The sequence below is a fragment of the Microtus ochrogaster genome (genome assembly GCF_000317375.1).
Source record: "Microtus ochrogaster isolate Prairie Vole_2 chromosome 14 unlocalized genomic scaffold, MicOch1.0 chr14_random_1, whole genome shotgun sequence".
NCBI lineage: Eukaryota > Metazoa > Chordata > Mammalia > Rodentia > Cricetidae > Microtus > Microtus ochrogaster.
This window is the reverse complement of record NW_004949096.1, coordinates 16,809,468-16,825,659: the sequence shown is the minus strand read 5'-3', so window position 1 is coordinate 16,825,659 and position 16,192 is coordinate 16,809,468. Positions and strand designations below refer to the sequence as shown.

At 47.0% G+C, this 16,192-nt stretch overlaps 1 protein-coding gene across 2 annotated transcripts in view; it reads right to left on the bottom strand.

The window, feature by feature from the left end:
* The window catches only part of Ext2 (exostosin glycosyltransferase 2), a 143,154-nt gene that overhangs the window by 106,153 nt on the left and 20,809 nt on the right, over window positions 1-16,192 (bottom strand). Inside the window, exons 5-7 of one of the 2 annotated variants that reach the window (XM_013352730.2) lie at window positions 12,024-12,222; window positions 8,986-9,125; window positions 4,761-4,854 (exon numbers count right to left, since the gene is read on the bottom strand). In XM_013352730.2, coding sequence (XP_013208184.1) covers window positions 4,761-4,854; window positions 8,986-9,125; window positions 12,024-12,222 — 433 coding nt within the window. The remainder of the gene's footprint in view (window positions 1-4,760; window positions 4,855-8,985; window positions 9,126-12,023; window positions 12,223-16,192) is intronic. The other variant, XM_005364121.3, reaches the window with a different exon arrangement.

The following is a 16,192-nucleotide window of genomic DNA, read 5'->3' as shown; positions in this document are numbered from 1 at the left end:
AAGGCCATCTCCCAGCCCACATGCCCTGCCGGTCACAGCCTGAATGTCATCCTTTCCATCTCAGCTGGGTGTACTCTGGAACGCCAACACCATCTTTGAAAGCAGCTTTGAGGGTAAACACTGTACCTCAAGATAATTTTGCCCTAGGCAGAGTCAAAGAGCCTTATTGTGGCTCATAATCTCTCCTCTCTCCGTAAAAAAACAATTAGGACTTCAGTAAGTCAATGAGCTAGTTAATTAGCATGCAGGACAATAAAGGTACAACTGAGAACCAGTGTCACTGTTCCAGCTGTCACATCTACTAACTGAAGGGATTGCTTTTAACTTCCCTCCTAAAGCTGTGCAAGTCACCACTAGACTTTCCAAGTGTGTGTGCTCACACTGCTCAGAAGGAAGGGCCTTTTCAGGACTATCTTCTGGAGACACTTTTCTCCTAACTACAAGCTTCTAGTCAGGGTTCCAGTCATGTCCTTAGGTATGGCTGCCTCCATGCCTCTCTTAGGACAACTGAACTATCACTTACAATCAGGATGATAACAAGTGTACCAAACACTCAGATCATGGCCTTTCTATTGTTTTAATTACCCCCTTCTCACCTGTCGTGTGTGTGTGTGTGTGTGTGTGTGTGTGTGTGTGTGTGTATTGGGTGCTGTCCCATGCTGCTAGAGCAAATGTCTGAATTGTCACTTGAATAAAATGGTCTCTAGAGAGCCACAGCAAGGAACACGTCCCTCGAGAAGCAAGCAGCTCCTGGCATTTGGGATTTCCCCAGATTTAAATCCTTGGAAGGAATATTAGACACTTAACAGTGGATGGAGACCCCTGGTGGCAAAAACTGTTCCTGCAGTTGTTAAATTCTAGCTCTGAATACCTCAGGATGCCCAGGCCCTGTGTCAGTTCCTGCCCACCTCTCACCTGGAGGTCTGAGGCCCCAGGACTGCAGAGACGTATGCCTAGATTACAGAAAGACCCGAAGCTGAGCTCCCCAGGGAGGATTCACCAAAGTATATGAGCAGTTTTAACACTCCACCCAAGGTCAAGCTCAATCCACAGACATAAACAGAAGGCAAAGGACAGCACGAGCAGTTACAGAGCAAGGGCACACATGCTGCCACACACGCTGGGTCCCCCAAAAGATGGCGGCACTGGGAAACATTATGACCTTAAAGAAGTGAGGCCAAGTGAGGGGTTCTCAGATCAGTGGGGTGTGCCCTCAAAGGAAGCTGTAGAGCTCAACAGTCCCCTCTAGCTCTCTCATGACACTTATCCCAGCATTAACAGTGACAGCCCTCATCACAGACCAGACCAGTCAGCTGACAGACATCAGATGTGAGCATCTGAACTTTTCCTTTAAGCTCAATGCCTCTGATACTGTTTTATAGTGGCAGGACACTGACTAAAACTCTCCAAATGGAGAGAAGACAGCTAGCTTCTCAGTGGACTGCTGGCTCTCAGATAATGTGGGCCGATTGCTCCAGCCCAAGGAGAACGTGTGGCAATGTCAAAAGACATTAGAAGCTGTTACAAATTGTAGGAGGGGACGGTGCTATGGGTTTCTAGTCAGGGTTTAATTTTGTTAGCCTTTATATTCAAACTGGGAATTATTTCAAGCATGTGTAGTTGGGACTAGTCCAGTTCATTTGAAATGTGGGGTTGGGAGACAGAAGAGATCACTTGGGCAAACATAAAATCCACAGGAAAGGTAGGCTGGCTGATGTGTTACCTCAGGGGACTTTGGACAGTCAGGGAGCAGGCCCTGCTAAATGAGCACTGGGAAGCAGGGAGGAGTGAGAAGGGGAGCCTGGTATGATGGAGGTGTCCACCAGCAGAGGAGGTCGGGGCCCTCATGAGTATTCAGGAAGAGAAGCTCTCTTAAATGATGTGCTGGTTGGGATGGTAACATTCTTGTTAGAGATAAGACTTCCACAGAGTTGTTAAATGGCTACCTGGAACACGAGAGGAGTAGTGAAGCCCTTCAGTGCACAGATGATAAAATGAAAGTCTACACAGCTCCATGCTTAGAAGAGTAACACAATTAGTGCAGACAGATCCAGGGCCCAGTGTCCATCTTCCAGCTCATAACCAACAAGCAGCGTGCTCTACGTGTCCTCCGTTCATTCCATCTCAGCTGTCCCAGTGACTCCTAGCCTGCCACTGACAACTAATTCCAAGTCAGGCAGTCTCAGGCCAGCAACTCCACCCGAGCCATTCTGTGGGCTGTCAGGAGAGGCTCTGTTCCAAAGCAAGTGGTCTCTTTCTCTACGCATGGCCGGAGCGGCAGAGAGGAGACTGACTGGACAGAACATGTTCATCTTTAGCCCAGCCCCAGTTTCTCCCTAACATTCCTAGAGTAGAATCTTATTTGCGGTGGAATCTTATTTAGTGTATGATTCTATAATTAATCTAGCAAACAAAGATACCATCAGGTATGGTGTGAGGGAAAATGCCTTCAGTCCCAGCACACTGGAGTCAGAGGAGGGTGGACCTTTCTAAAAAGTGGCATGAAGAACACAAACATCCAGATTCATCAAGGGGCACTCGTCCCATGCTTCAGGTCTGTGGTGAAAATATGGCAATTCCTAAACTGATCTCAGATTCACTAGCTCAGAGGAGGTCAGTGGTGAGGAGTGACAGGAAGCCAGGAACTCCCCGCTATGAGAAGCCAGCGGGGAGGCTGTCAGCATCAGCAAGCTACTCTCCACCAGGATGGCAAAGCTCTGAAGACGGGCTCTCTGCAGCCACAGGAGGCAGAGCCTAGCCTGAGGGTATACAGCTGGCATGTCACCCAAGCCTGAAGGCCTGTATTAAAGGCTCGTGACAGGCAGAAGGAGGAGACAGCAGGCTTTTAGAAGGTGTGTGTTTGCACTCCGGTCACAGGGATGCACCCTTGAAGAAGACCATGGGGCTCCCAGCCCTTCCTCTCCTCTCTTCACATGGTCCTCAAAGTGAACTGCTCTGCTCAGCTCTATTCCACCATACCCTGCTGTCTTCTACCAGTCACAGTCTGGAGTCTGCTCAACTGTGAGCCCAGAGCAGTCCTTTCCTCTTTATAATATAACTACCTCCAATATTTGTCATAGCGATGAAAAATTACTGACACAAATATCCAAGTACAAAGAGCAGACCACGTACAGCCATTTTCCCTCTCTCCTCAACCCCTGGAGTGACAACAAGTGATGGGAAATTTTACCTGATGCCAACAGCACATGGTAAAGAGACTGGAAAACACAACCACAGTACATGGATGCTGTACTCCATGCTGCAGGACCAGAAGGGGCTGAGCAGAGTAAAGGTGGGCAACAGCTGGGCAGGCTGAGAATGCACTTAGGAAGCAGGTAGTTCTGGGTCCCCTCATCCCGCAGCTGGGTGACTACACACTCGTATCCATATAGTCTGTTCTCTGGCCACTTGGCCAAAGGTGAGAAGCCAGGTTAAAGACATGGGCTGTACACTGAAAATCTCCAAGTCTCTTCTCACTCATCTCCCTCGCCCACTCCTCTGTGTGTGTATGTGTGTATATGTGTGTATGTATATATGCATGTGTGAACGTGTATGCATTGTATGCAAGTGTATGTGTGTGTGTGTGTGTGTGTGTGTGTGTGTGTGTGTGTAGGCCATAAGTCTACATCAGGTCTTTCCTTGATCCTCCTATAGTAGTTTGAAGGTAACTAGTCCCTATAAGCTTATAGGGAATGGCACTATTAGAAGGTGTGACATTGTTGTAGTAGGGTGGCCTTGTTGGAGGAAGTATGTCTCTGTGGGCTTTGAGGTCTCCTATGCTCAAGCTATGCCCAGTGTTGACACAGACTCCTGCTGCCTGAAGATCAAGATGTAGGACTCTTAGCTCTTTCTCCAGCACCATGTCTGCCTGCATGCCACCATGTCCCACCATAATGACAATGAACTAAATTTCTGAACTGTAAGAAACCCATTAAATGTTTTTCTTTATAAGAGTTGCTGTGATCATGATGTCTCTTCACGGCAATAGAAACCCTAAGACACCTCCTATTTTTATTTTTTGGAGACAAGGTTTCTCACTCTTAAGCCTGTCCCTAGAATGAGCTTCAGGGATCAGCCAGTATCCACGCCACTAGCACCTCACAGTTAGAGGTCTTTGTCACCAAGCCTGACTTTTACATGAGTCCTACGGATACAAACCTAGATCCTCGATGCTTTTGTGGCAAACATTTTATTGACTGAGCCATCTCTCTAGCCCATGTGGATAATTCTGATAAAAATAAAAATCCATAAAAAGAAACAAAAGAGATGATCACAGCATTAGCTTCAGGGCCATCTTTGAGATTTCCTTAACTTGCCTGACAATGAAGCCCCATTAGGTTTCTTTAGGAGAGAGCAATGAGACTGAATGGGAACCCAGTGAAGTTCTCCAGGCTATCACAACCCAGACAGGGTGTCAAAAGGTCAAGCGAGGTCTCCGGAGGAGGCAGGAAAAAGGCAAATAGAGGACAAGACCACTTGCCACAAAGGTTGTCTTCCTTAGCACACAACCAAACATGCTGCCCTGTTTCCCTGGCTGTCTTTGTTGCTGTTACCTGCGATCACTGGGTGTCCCCCACCCCCACCCCGCAGAGCCTGAAACCCTCCTCATTAACTCGCCTAGCCCTTGCTCCGGTCAGCAGCAGATACACTGAAGACACACCCCCACGGTGTACTTGGCTGAAGAGCCACTGTGTCCAAGTCACTGCTCCAGCACCCCCAAACCCCCTCCCCAGCCAGGTGTCTCAGCATTGGCCTCTTACCTGTCTCTGCATCTCTTCGATCTGCCTTTGTGGGATGTTCTGCAGGATGCTGTACATGTCTGACATCTTTTCCTCTGGGACTACCACAGATGCCCTGGAGACAATAGAACCATTTACATGTGCACAGACCTTCCCAGAAAGCAGCACTATACCCTGTCCCGTTCCCTTCTCAGGAGCAGAAACAAACCCCCCCAAACTCCTTCAGCTCTACGTCCTTCCCCATCTGTTCTGCCCTCCCAGGCATAACTGCCATCAACCACAGCAAGTTCTGTCTCACCAGCCTTTGCAGGGGAAATGTCCTCCCTGTCCACTCTTCCTTACCCTGCTCTACAATCCCAGAATTAACAATTACTTTCCCCCATTTAGCCTCTACACAAATCCATCCATTGATTTAGCATTTACTTGTAACAGTCCCACTGTGTTCTGGGCATTGAGAACTCAACAGAGAACATCAGAGGGAAGAGGGGTGAACAGGGCATGAGAAGGTCTGTGGGAAGAGAGCTCCAGGCACGGGGCTAATGAGTGAAAGGCCGAGGACACATCATGTTGGGCATCATCCAGGAACAGCTAGGAGGCCCCTGTGGCTGCTACAGAGTAAACAGGATGGAGGAGAACATGATCAAGCAGAAAGGGGGAGGGCAGGTTGCAGTGATGCACACAGGACCTTGGAGGCCACCGAGGACTTGGTGCTGAGATGGGAAACCACTAGGAGGTGGAGGCAAAAAGGCCCGAGAAGCTAAATAAGCTCCAACAGGCTCATGCTGTCTACAGGGTCAGCCAGTGACAGGAAGCAGTCACAGGAGCAGGAAGAAGGGCTGGAACTCCTGCAGAGGCAGCAGAGCTACACCAGAGTAGAGCTGGGGAAAGCAAAGGTCTGCCCTGTGCCCTACGCCCCACAATTAATTAATTAATTAGACTGGGTGTAGAGTGAGAAGGGGAGACTGGCATAGACTTCCACAAGGACAGTGTACACAGGGTACAACACACTTGCATAAAAATGCTTGTTGAAATCTAGCTCCCACTCCCGTCCACTGTGTTAGCCGTCCACACTGTACCCGGAGCACTCGGTGTGCTGCTCCCACAGTCAGGACTTCAGGACATCTGCTGAACAAGTAAACGATTTTTGCAGCAGAGACAGGACTGAGAACCAAGAGATGAGCCAATCTACCATAATTTCAAAGCTAGCCAATAAGAGCTGGTTATCTGACTTCAGACTCCTGACTCCACACACACAGCCCTCCTGCTGCTCACCCACAACACAACACTGAAGCTATAGAAGTCCCCTTCCACACCCACTACGCCACTGCCCTCAAGGCCCTCACCAATGTCTTATCACTCTCCTAGTACTGCCCAGCCAGAATCTGACCAGTCACATCACAGCGTCTGGGGACTGTGGGTTCACTGCTCTCACATCATTAAGCAGAGAGCTTCCTTGAAAAAGGCCTAACCTGGCTCCTCTTGGAAAAACCTATAGCTGGATTCTAGACATAAACAAAGGACATTGAGCCTATAGTTCACAATCCTAGAGAAGCTAAGTAATAAAGTGAACCCAAAGAAAAACATATATAGATCTGCCTGGAACTTGGAAGCAGACAAGATCTCCAGGCAAAAGTTGGGAGCATAGGGGTTGGGTGGGGTGGGGTTGGGGGAAGGGGAGAGAGTGAGAGAGAAGGGAGAAGGGAAGAGTTGGGGAGAGCTTGGGGGAGTGGGATGGTTGAGATGGAAGAAGGACGGATATGGAAGTAGGGAAGAAGATATCTTAATTAAGGGAGCGATTTTGGGGTTGGCAAGAGGCTTGGATCTAGAGAGGTTCCCAGGTGTCCACGGGGATGTCCCCAGCTAGGATCCTGGGCAGTGGAAGAGAGGGTGCCCGAACTGGCCTTTTCCCGTAGTCAGATTGATGACTATCTTGAATATCACCATAGAACCTTTGTCCAGCGACAGATGAAAACAGAGATAGAGACCCACATTGGAGCACTGCACTGAGCTCCCAAGGTCCAGTTGAAGAGCAGAAGGAGAGAGAATATGAGCAAGGAAGTTAGGACCACAAGCGGTTGGTCCACCCACAGAGACAGTGTGCCTGATCTAATGGGAGCTCACTAAATCCAACTGGACTGGGACTGAGCGAGCATGGGATCAAACTGGACCCTCTGAATGTGGCTGACAATTGGGGCAGACTGAGAAGCCAATGATAATGGCACTGGGATTTGTTTCTGCTGCATGTATTGGCTTTTTGGGATCCTATTCTATTTGGATGCATACCTTCCTAAGCCTGGATGGAGTGGGGAAGGCCTTGGACTTCCCACAGGGCAGGGTTCCCTGCCCTCTCTTAGGACTGGAGGGGGAAAGGGGAGAGGGAGGAGAGAGCAGGAGGGAAGTGGGAGGAGGGGAAGAAGTGGACATTTTGATTGATATTATTTATAAAGTAATAAAAAAATCTTCTGAAAAAAAAAAAGAAAAAGAAAACCTACAGCTGACAGTGCTGATGAAGGTTTGAACACTACATCCCATAGGCTCAGATATCTGAACACTCAGTTTCCAGTTGGTCGTGCTACTTGGAGAGGTTATGGGGAAGTAAAGCCCAGAGAAGTGAACACAATCAAGCAGGATCTGCATTTGTCCCTGAATCCCTGGCTCTTTTCCCCTTAGATTCTAACCTCCTCAGATGCAGGATTATAAAATACCATCTTATAAACAGTAGGCTTTCTAATAAACATAAGATGGATGAGGGTTAGCCGATTGGTACTATTCAAACTGTTCAAACACCTATGCTATTGGACTTGGATAAATGATCATAAGAGTTGGGAGAGGAGAAAGCAATTAAATATTTTTAGCAAAGACATGAGATGAAGGGTATACAGCAAGGAAATTAAATTTTAACAGTCTGCCCCCAGTCTTGAGGAAATAACACATGTGACCAGGGGCAATTCCTGCGACCACAACCAGGCAGGGACTGCATCTTTCACTGCTTTCACTGAAAGTTCCCAAGCTTTCACTGAAGTAGAGGCTCTCTCTCCACTGGCAGCCATCACACTGGGCAACTCCACAGCACTGGCTCAACCGCAGTTATGAATCCGGTTACCTGGGAGCTTTCATGCAGATAGAGGAAACTCTCCAGCTGTGTCTAGATTGCTCCAGCCCAGAGGTGGACTGTTTTGTGGAAAGAGCCAGCAAATAAGTATCTCTGTAAGCCACCCAGTCTCCACAATGACTCGGCACTTCACAAGTAACACACAAATGAAGGGGTACAGTTGTGATTCAATAAGACTTTACTTCTACAAACAGCTAGCCTGTGGGTTCGGCCCACTGGACTCTGTGAACTGCTCTAAACCAATGTGCTAAAGCAATAACAGCCAGGGATCCCTTACCCTAGGCCCAGTGCTGCAAACATGCTAAAGTAATAGTGGCCAGAATCCCTTATCATAGGCCCAGTCCCAAGCTACCTTTGATTTTGGAATATCTGCATGGACATAATATAAATATGAAGATTTGTTTATGTTCTGTGCATTTGTTGAGATGCACACAACCTGAATGTAATTTATATACTAGCATCCTTTAATTGCCATTCTTATCAAACTTAAGTGGCTATAAAAGTTTATACTTCAATATTTATCTATCTATCTATCTATCTATCTATCTATCTATCTATCTATCTAGCTATAGATATAGATATAGATTTTACTTTAATCTATTTGGAATGCACAGATGGCTTGGGAAAGACAGTGTGGCAACGGTTCCTTCTTAGAGGACTGTATGGCTGCCACTAAGCACATGAGCTCAGTGTTGGCATCTGAATCTTCTTGGCCATTCTGGGGCTACAAGCAATACTCAGAAGAACTATGCCAAGCAGTGTGTGCCACATTCACACGGCCTTGGCCACCCTCAAGAACAGAACTTATTTGCTTGCTTGCGTCTTACATAATGAACTTCATTATGAGAATATCATGCATGTGCATCAGGTATAGTGATCTTTTCTTCCACCCCATTTTTTTCTGCATCTCCTGACATCGGCATTTTGACTGTGAGCTATGACATAATATCAAGTGTGGAATTGTCCACTGTGGCATTGTTGACAGTGCTCAAAAGCTTCACACTTTGGAATGTTTCTGACTTAGAAGTTAGGCATCCGCAACTTGCAGTTCTCAAATCCAGGTATGTACCACAATGAAAGGCTTTCCTTTCCAATACTGGCCACCAGCTACAGTTCACTAGACAGTATACCTACCTCTTCCAGTCAAGAACTTCAGAGAAAGGCAGAATATAGGAGTCTGCAATGACAACCGGGACACAGCCAGCCTGTAACACATCACTCAGCACTGCCTGCCCCAGCCGAGCTCCTCGAAGGACCACACAAAAAGTAGCCTCCTGCAGCAACAAAAGAGAATGCTGAGGGTTACAAAGACGTCTCTAGCATCACTTACTTGGATGCCTGCACATTATGGCATCTCCCCCAAGGCTAAGCAGTGACAAGGCATCTAGAAACTGCCAAAGGACCTCACACCTGTGAAATAGGAAATGCTCAGCTAGCTGCAGAGTTTCCCACCTTAATTCTTCAGTGCAACCCAAGTGCTACCAGGGCTGGCATTCTGCACATGTTAAGAGCCAGCATCACAGGCTGCTTCTGGTCAGGTGACCACATGAGGTCCTGGTGTCCATCAGCACCCACGAACTGTGTACACATATGTAGCATGTGGTCTCAATAATGCCTAATCCTGGACCTCAGCACAGCCTGCAATGGGACAGACCCTCTAGAGGGTCCTCATAAGGAAGGTTTGAAATTTCTGTTCTTTCAGTCCCCAAGGCACTTGCATTGTCTGCCTATAGGAGCTATTCATTAAAGGTACACAGAGCCTTGAGAAGGCATTAAAATGATAGCTTCTAGAGACAAGACCAACAAAAACGAACTCTCAAAAAAAGCTCTTCCTCACTCACTCTCTCATACCTCTCAATGTATGTGTACAGAGGAAGAACGGGTGCCATGGCACTGCGCCCCAAAATGAGATCCTAATTCTCTTACTTCCAGTTTTCCCTGATTTCTGTCTCTTTAGGAGGAAACAAAAGGATGAAAAAAGAAAACATGACCTCATCTTTAAAGTCAGGGAAAAAGCCAGGCAAAGTGACTCATATCTGTAATTGCAGTATTTGGAAAGAGGAGTCAGGAGGATAGTGAGCTTAAAGTCAACTTGGGCTACACAGGAAAACCCTGTTTTTAAAAAAATTCTGTGTCCCCCATTTCCCCCATGGTGTAGGAGGTCCTTCTGTCTATGTGTTGCTTTCATTGGTTGAATAAAGAAACTGCCTTGGCCTTTTGATAGGGCAGAACTGAGGTGGGCAGGGAAGACAGAACTGAACGCTGGGAGAAAGAGCAGAGTGGGAGAGCCGCCATGGAGCTGCCAGGTCAGACATGCTGAATCTTTCCCGGTAAGCCACAACCCCATGGTGATATACAGATTATTAGAAATGGGTTAAATCAAGATGTGAGAGTTAGCCAATAAGAGGCTAGAGATAATAGGCCAGACAGTAATTTAATTAATATAATTTTTGTGTGGTTATTTTGGGAGTAAGCTAGGTGGGCAGTTGGAACAAAAGGGCCTGCTCCCTACAACATCCCCACAGAAAATAAATGTAAATTTGAAAAATAAAATTATATCTTAAAAATGATTTCTCGTAGGCAGAGGCTGCTTGCTTGTTTCCCAACCACTCAGACACAAATCACACAGAAACTGTATTAATTACAACACTGTTTGGCTAATAGCTTATGCATATGTCTAGCTAACTCTTACATCTTAAATTAACCCATTTCTATTATTTTGTATTTTACCATGAGGTTCATGGTTTACTGGTAAAGTTTCAGGGCATCTGTCTCTTTCAGTAGCTACATGGCATCTCCCTGACTCTGCCTACTTTCTCTCTATATTTCTGTTTGGATTTCCCACCTGGCTTTACTCTTCTAAGCCATGGCTTTTCAGCTTCTTTAATAACCAATGGTAATAAAACATATTCACAGCATACAGAGGGGGATCCCACATCAATTACTGAATCACATGAGTGTACTATTGAGACTAATGAGATGGCTCAACCAAAAAGACACTGCAGCCAGGCCTGATGACCCGAGTTTGATTCCAGGGATCCACAGAACAGACAGAGCAAACTAACTCCAGCAAAGTTGTCCTCTGATCTCCATGCACTGTACTATGGCATGTGTGTACACATATGTAACACACACACACACATGTATATACATGTGCACACTAAATAATCTAACAAAATGTTGTTTAAAAATAACATTATAGAAAGGGGAAGGTCAGGGGAAAAAAATGGAAAAGTTAATCTCCCAAATGCCTTTGGACTCAATGCAGGAGAGAAGCTGTTGAGGGGCAAGATGCACAAGGCACTTGGGCCGCAAGTGGGCAGCTTGCATACCCAAGAAGCCATGGCTAGATGTGAGCACATGCCGACAGTTCTTCCTGTCCAGACAAAGGTTTCTACAGACACTGCTGCATCCCCACCATTATTAGCCAGAAACTCGGGAGGAAGATAGCATTTCTCAAGAGAACCTTTTAACAATCTCAAATGGGCCAGCTCCCTGGCTATTTAAAAAAATTAATAAATACGTGAATACCAAAAAGATGACCTCACCTCCTTGATAGCTCTCCTTGAACTAACCTGCCTCAACTTTAAACGCTCACATGAGCAAAGCTCTGATTCTCCTTTCCCAGCCCTCTATGCCCTGGAATGTCAAATAGTCTGCCAATAAACCGCCCCCAAAGGACCACTTTACCTTGTAATTACGGAAGAACACACCCATGATGGAAGTGAGGGGTATGCTGTGGATGACAAAATATCCCAAAGCCAGAGCAAAAAGAACAGGCCAACTGTGGCCCTGTGGGCTGTTATGGCTCAGAGATGCAACTGGCCACCTTACAGAAGGTCACTTCTCCAGACCATGAACACAAGAGTAAGAGCAAGATACATCTGTGTGCTTTGCCTATACAGCTTCTTAGAAATCAAGAGGATTTTTGTTTTCAAAGTATAATGGGTATCTGAAAGGATTATTAACCCTTACAGATCAACTGGCCCCACACAACATAAACACACCATCCACTCAAGGTCCCAATGGTCTACACCTCTAGCAAGGAGCCGCATCTTTTCCCCTTGAGTACTACCGCAGTTACTTATGGAAAACAGCTCTGGTACTGGGGTCAGTTTTACTCCACGGCAGCAACCTGTCCTGCGCTTGGCAAGGTCTTGAGTGGCACTCACCTGCAGTACTTGGGGGTAATCAAAGACCTGGTGTTGGTGGCAGCGCTTGCGGACAGAAAGGACACCCTCCGAGAGATTGGTGCATTTGTCTAGGACCAACACTGATTCTTTGTGTTTGGCCTGAAGGGCTTCTAGGTCTTCTCTGTACTCAGGATGGATGGCCATCTGAGAGGACAGCAGGAAGTACCGCCGGGGACTACTGGGGAAGAAAAGGTCACCTGGGATCAATCACTGGTCAGTCGGGTCACACAAAACTTAACACTGAACTTCCTGCAACAGGTATTTGCCAGCCAGTCTCAACATCCACCACCTAGTTTTAAAATTATATGAGGCACATTACTAGATAGTAAAAACATTATGCACTCTATAAAAAATACTTGCATGCAGAAATATAATGCCATAAAATGCTTCTTTAGGCAAATCTCTTTTTTTTCTATTTTTTTCTTTTTGTTGTTTTACACAGGTCTATGTAATTCCTGGCTTGACTAGAACTTGCTGTTTAGACCAGACTGGCCTCAATCTCACAGACACCTACCTGCTTCTGCCTCCTGAGTGCTGTGATTAAAAGCATATGCTACTATGTCCAGCAGAAACAGTTGCTAACATTGTGAAAGAACGGTCATGGCATGTTAAGCCTACAGAGTGTGCTATAAACACAGAAATGTATAAACAGAGAGAAAACAGGCTAATTACTTGAACAGAATGACAAAAAGTTATGCTTTATTAAACCTGAGTCTGAGGTCTGAGGAGAAACTGAACGCTGGCTGCATCCTTCAAAAAGGGAAAGACATAGCCCCCCTGCTAGGCTGCAGTGTCAAACAGTACCCCATGCTATGGAGGGACTCTAGGACACTTCCATTCCCAAGGCTATATGGGCAGGAGGGGAAGCTAAAAACCAGAGATGGGGGCGGGGGCACACTTACCACATCACAGAGCACATCTCAGCACATGCACGGCAAGTATCCAAAGAAAACAAAATAAAGACAAGACACCAAAGGCCCAGTGATATGTAGGTGTCCAAAGACACAAAACTGTGATCACAAGGGGCATGTGTTGCATGTACCACATACTCAAGAGGCTGAGGCAGGATGTGACTGATCATGGGACTTCAAGCTCATCAACAGATTAGTCCATGTATAGATTTATAATTTATGAATGATACAGTTAGATTACTTAGTGGGTAAAGGTGCTTGCTACCAAGCCCAATGACCTGAGCTCAGTCCTTGGTGGAAAGAGAGAACTAACTCTCATTAAATGCCCTCTTATTGCTGCATGTACACTGTGCTGTGCACATGTGCATACACAGACACAATCACAAATAAGCATAAAAAAGTTAATAATATGGTGGGCTCCTGGGAGGCTGCAAAAATGTTGGAGGAGGACCCCACTAGGTGAAGCGTGTGGCTATGGCAAGCTTGAAGCATGTGTTCTGTCTCTGGCCCTTCCTCTTTCTGCGGGCTCTCCTGGCTGCTACGGGATAAGCAGTTTAATTCCAACACATGCCCAAGCCACCACAGCGTCCTGCCTCATCAGAGACCCCAAAATGACTGGGCCAAGTATAAACTAAGGCCTCTGAAACCATGAGCTATCCCCTCCCCATAGCAAACAAGACTGGACAGTTAGAATGGCTGTAAGGATACTACTGCCTAGGAGAAGTGGGAGACTAGACAGTGACTCCTGCCTGAAAAGCAAGACTCCTACAGTACAGAGCAGGTAGGACACAGGGAAAGGCCCCATAGGCTAGGAGATCGCTACCAATGAGAGAGGCTCGTCTAAGAAATATTCCTAACACATATAAAGCAGGTTCTGAGAAAATGAACACCCCTGCCCCTGTTTACCCTGAAAAACAGGGCAGAGCTACACATATTCTACCCAAACTGGTAAAGTCGGGGAAACTGGAGCTGTGTTTTACACCCAGTTCATAAAGCCTACAGCCCCATGAATGCGTCTGCTCTAACTGGAGAGGGCCTTAGCCATACACCCACAGCCAAAGAAAATTCTCAGCAACTCAGGTCCAAGTCTACTTCAGTTGCATGAAGACATACAGAACAGAGAATCACAATGTCTAGACACTGAGGATCATGGGAGCCAGAAGGGAGCTGCAACTGCGGAAGGCCAGAACCAGGCTGGCCCTGCAGTGCTGGATGGAGCTGGAGCCGAGTGTGGCCGTACACACTGGTAATCCCAAACCTACGAGCTAAGGCAGAAAGGTGGCATGCTTGAGGCCATCTTGAACTACACAGTAAAACCTGTGTATAAATAGAGGGCTGGAGGGCAGGAGGCTCAGGCAGTAAAGTGCTTGCCAACAAGCATGAGGGCCTAGGTTCAGCCCCCAGCATCCCAGAGTTGGGGAAGTGGAGACAAGAGGATCCCTGGGGCTTGCTGGTCGGCCAGGCTAGCATAATTAATGACTCCAGGTCAATGAGAGAGCCCTCAACGGAAGTGGACATCCTCCCTGAGGATGATACCAAGCATCCCTCTGGCACACATGCACACACGTGCATGCAAGCCCACACAAAGACACATACACGTGCACAGTGCTGCACAGATTCAGAAATCAGCAGATGTTACTATGTGGTTCTCAAAGGAAGCTAACCGAAGACCCAGGGCTGAATTTCACTGCTTTACTGTTTGAGAGCTTCACACACTGCGTCTACGCCCCCAGTCCTGCCCAGTACAAGTGTGCAGATGTAAACAGGATTCTAAACAGGCTCCCTTGCCTGCATACTGGCTCTCTTTGACTCATCGGAGAGCTGACAAACTATGCCCAGTTTAGTTTTAACCAAGTGAAAGTTTCAGGTAGATTTGTTTTTTCTTCTGAGGGCTCAATTGAGCTGTGACTCATGTTTCCTCCCAGCCCCACTGGTCTCAAAGCTGGAGTCAAATCGTGCTGAGAACGTGATGTCGCCCTCAAAAACAAGGCTTGTAAACTCCAGATTTAGCTCCTCTTAGAAGGAAAATGATAAGAATTCCAGCTAGGCCCACCACGGCTGTGAGAAGCTGTGAGAAGCAGCTATCAATAGCAACAACTTTGAGCTTCCCATTGAAAAAGCACTGGGAGGGCTTTAAAATAAAAATGAAAAACAGCATTGCTATGCTGAGTAGCCCTCAGAAGATGTGGGAATTCCCTGAGAAACACCTCTCACAGAGAGCAGGACCCCTCCCTGTCTTCCCTGGGGCCCTGAGAGGCTGAGGAGGCCAAAGCCTGTCTTCACCTTTAGTCTTTGGAGGGCAGAAGAGGAGTGTCTTTTATAAAAATAACATTCCATTGTAAGGTACAGCTTCAAGGTGGCCAGGGAGAAAGGGTCCTGTCCCACGAGCACTTGGCTTTTGGGTGCTATGAAGACAGTGGGGTCTCTCACAGGCTACTGAACCACATAATTTTAAAACTAATTGCAGCCTCAAGTGATCTCAAATTCCATGTAGTCATACATAAAAATCAGAAAGACTATGACTAGGAAAATACCACAGACGACGCAATTTAAGTCTCTGAAGTCAATCATCTGAAGGTGGTCTCCGCACTTAGTGCTTGCCCACCTTTGGGCTTCAGTGCTTTCACCCCTGGATTAAAGCTTGCAGGAATGACAGTCCTAAGCCACTAGGACACAAGGTAGATCACAGTTTAGGAAAACTGCACCACACAGACAGGCCCATGGGTGCCCAGCAGTCCTCGTGTGCTCACGTCTGGGCCCAGGCTTCTCACATTTCTGGGCAGCAGCCTTGATGACGTCTGAGGCCATCACTCCCCGTTGTGGTGGCTGTCCTGTGCAGATGGGTTAGTATGGCAGGTCTGCCGCCGTCCTGTCAGGAACTTGGATGGGGGACAGTTCCCATCACCCACAGAACTGGTAAGAGAGGTTCACTGTGCCCAAAGCGTGCAAACAGGACAGTTGGTGCAGACAGGGCCGGCCTATCTTATGCTACATCAGTGTGCCAAACTGAAGATCCTGGATACAGGACAAACTGGCTTGCCCCACAGGAACCAACAAGCCTTGAGACAGCTGCGGAACAGTTTCCCTAGCCTCTAAATTCTCTGTGAGAATTGTTTGCAAAGAGCTGGGGATCACACAAGTGCCTGTAATCCTAGCACTTGGGAGGCAGAGCTGAAAGAACTGCCACAGGTTCAAGGCTCTTCTGGTCTACAGAGTGAGTTCCAGGCCAGTCTGAAC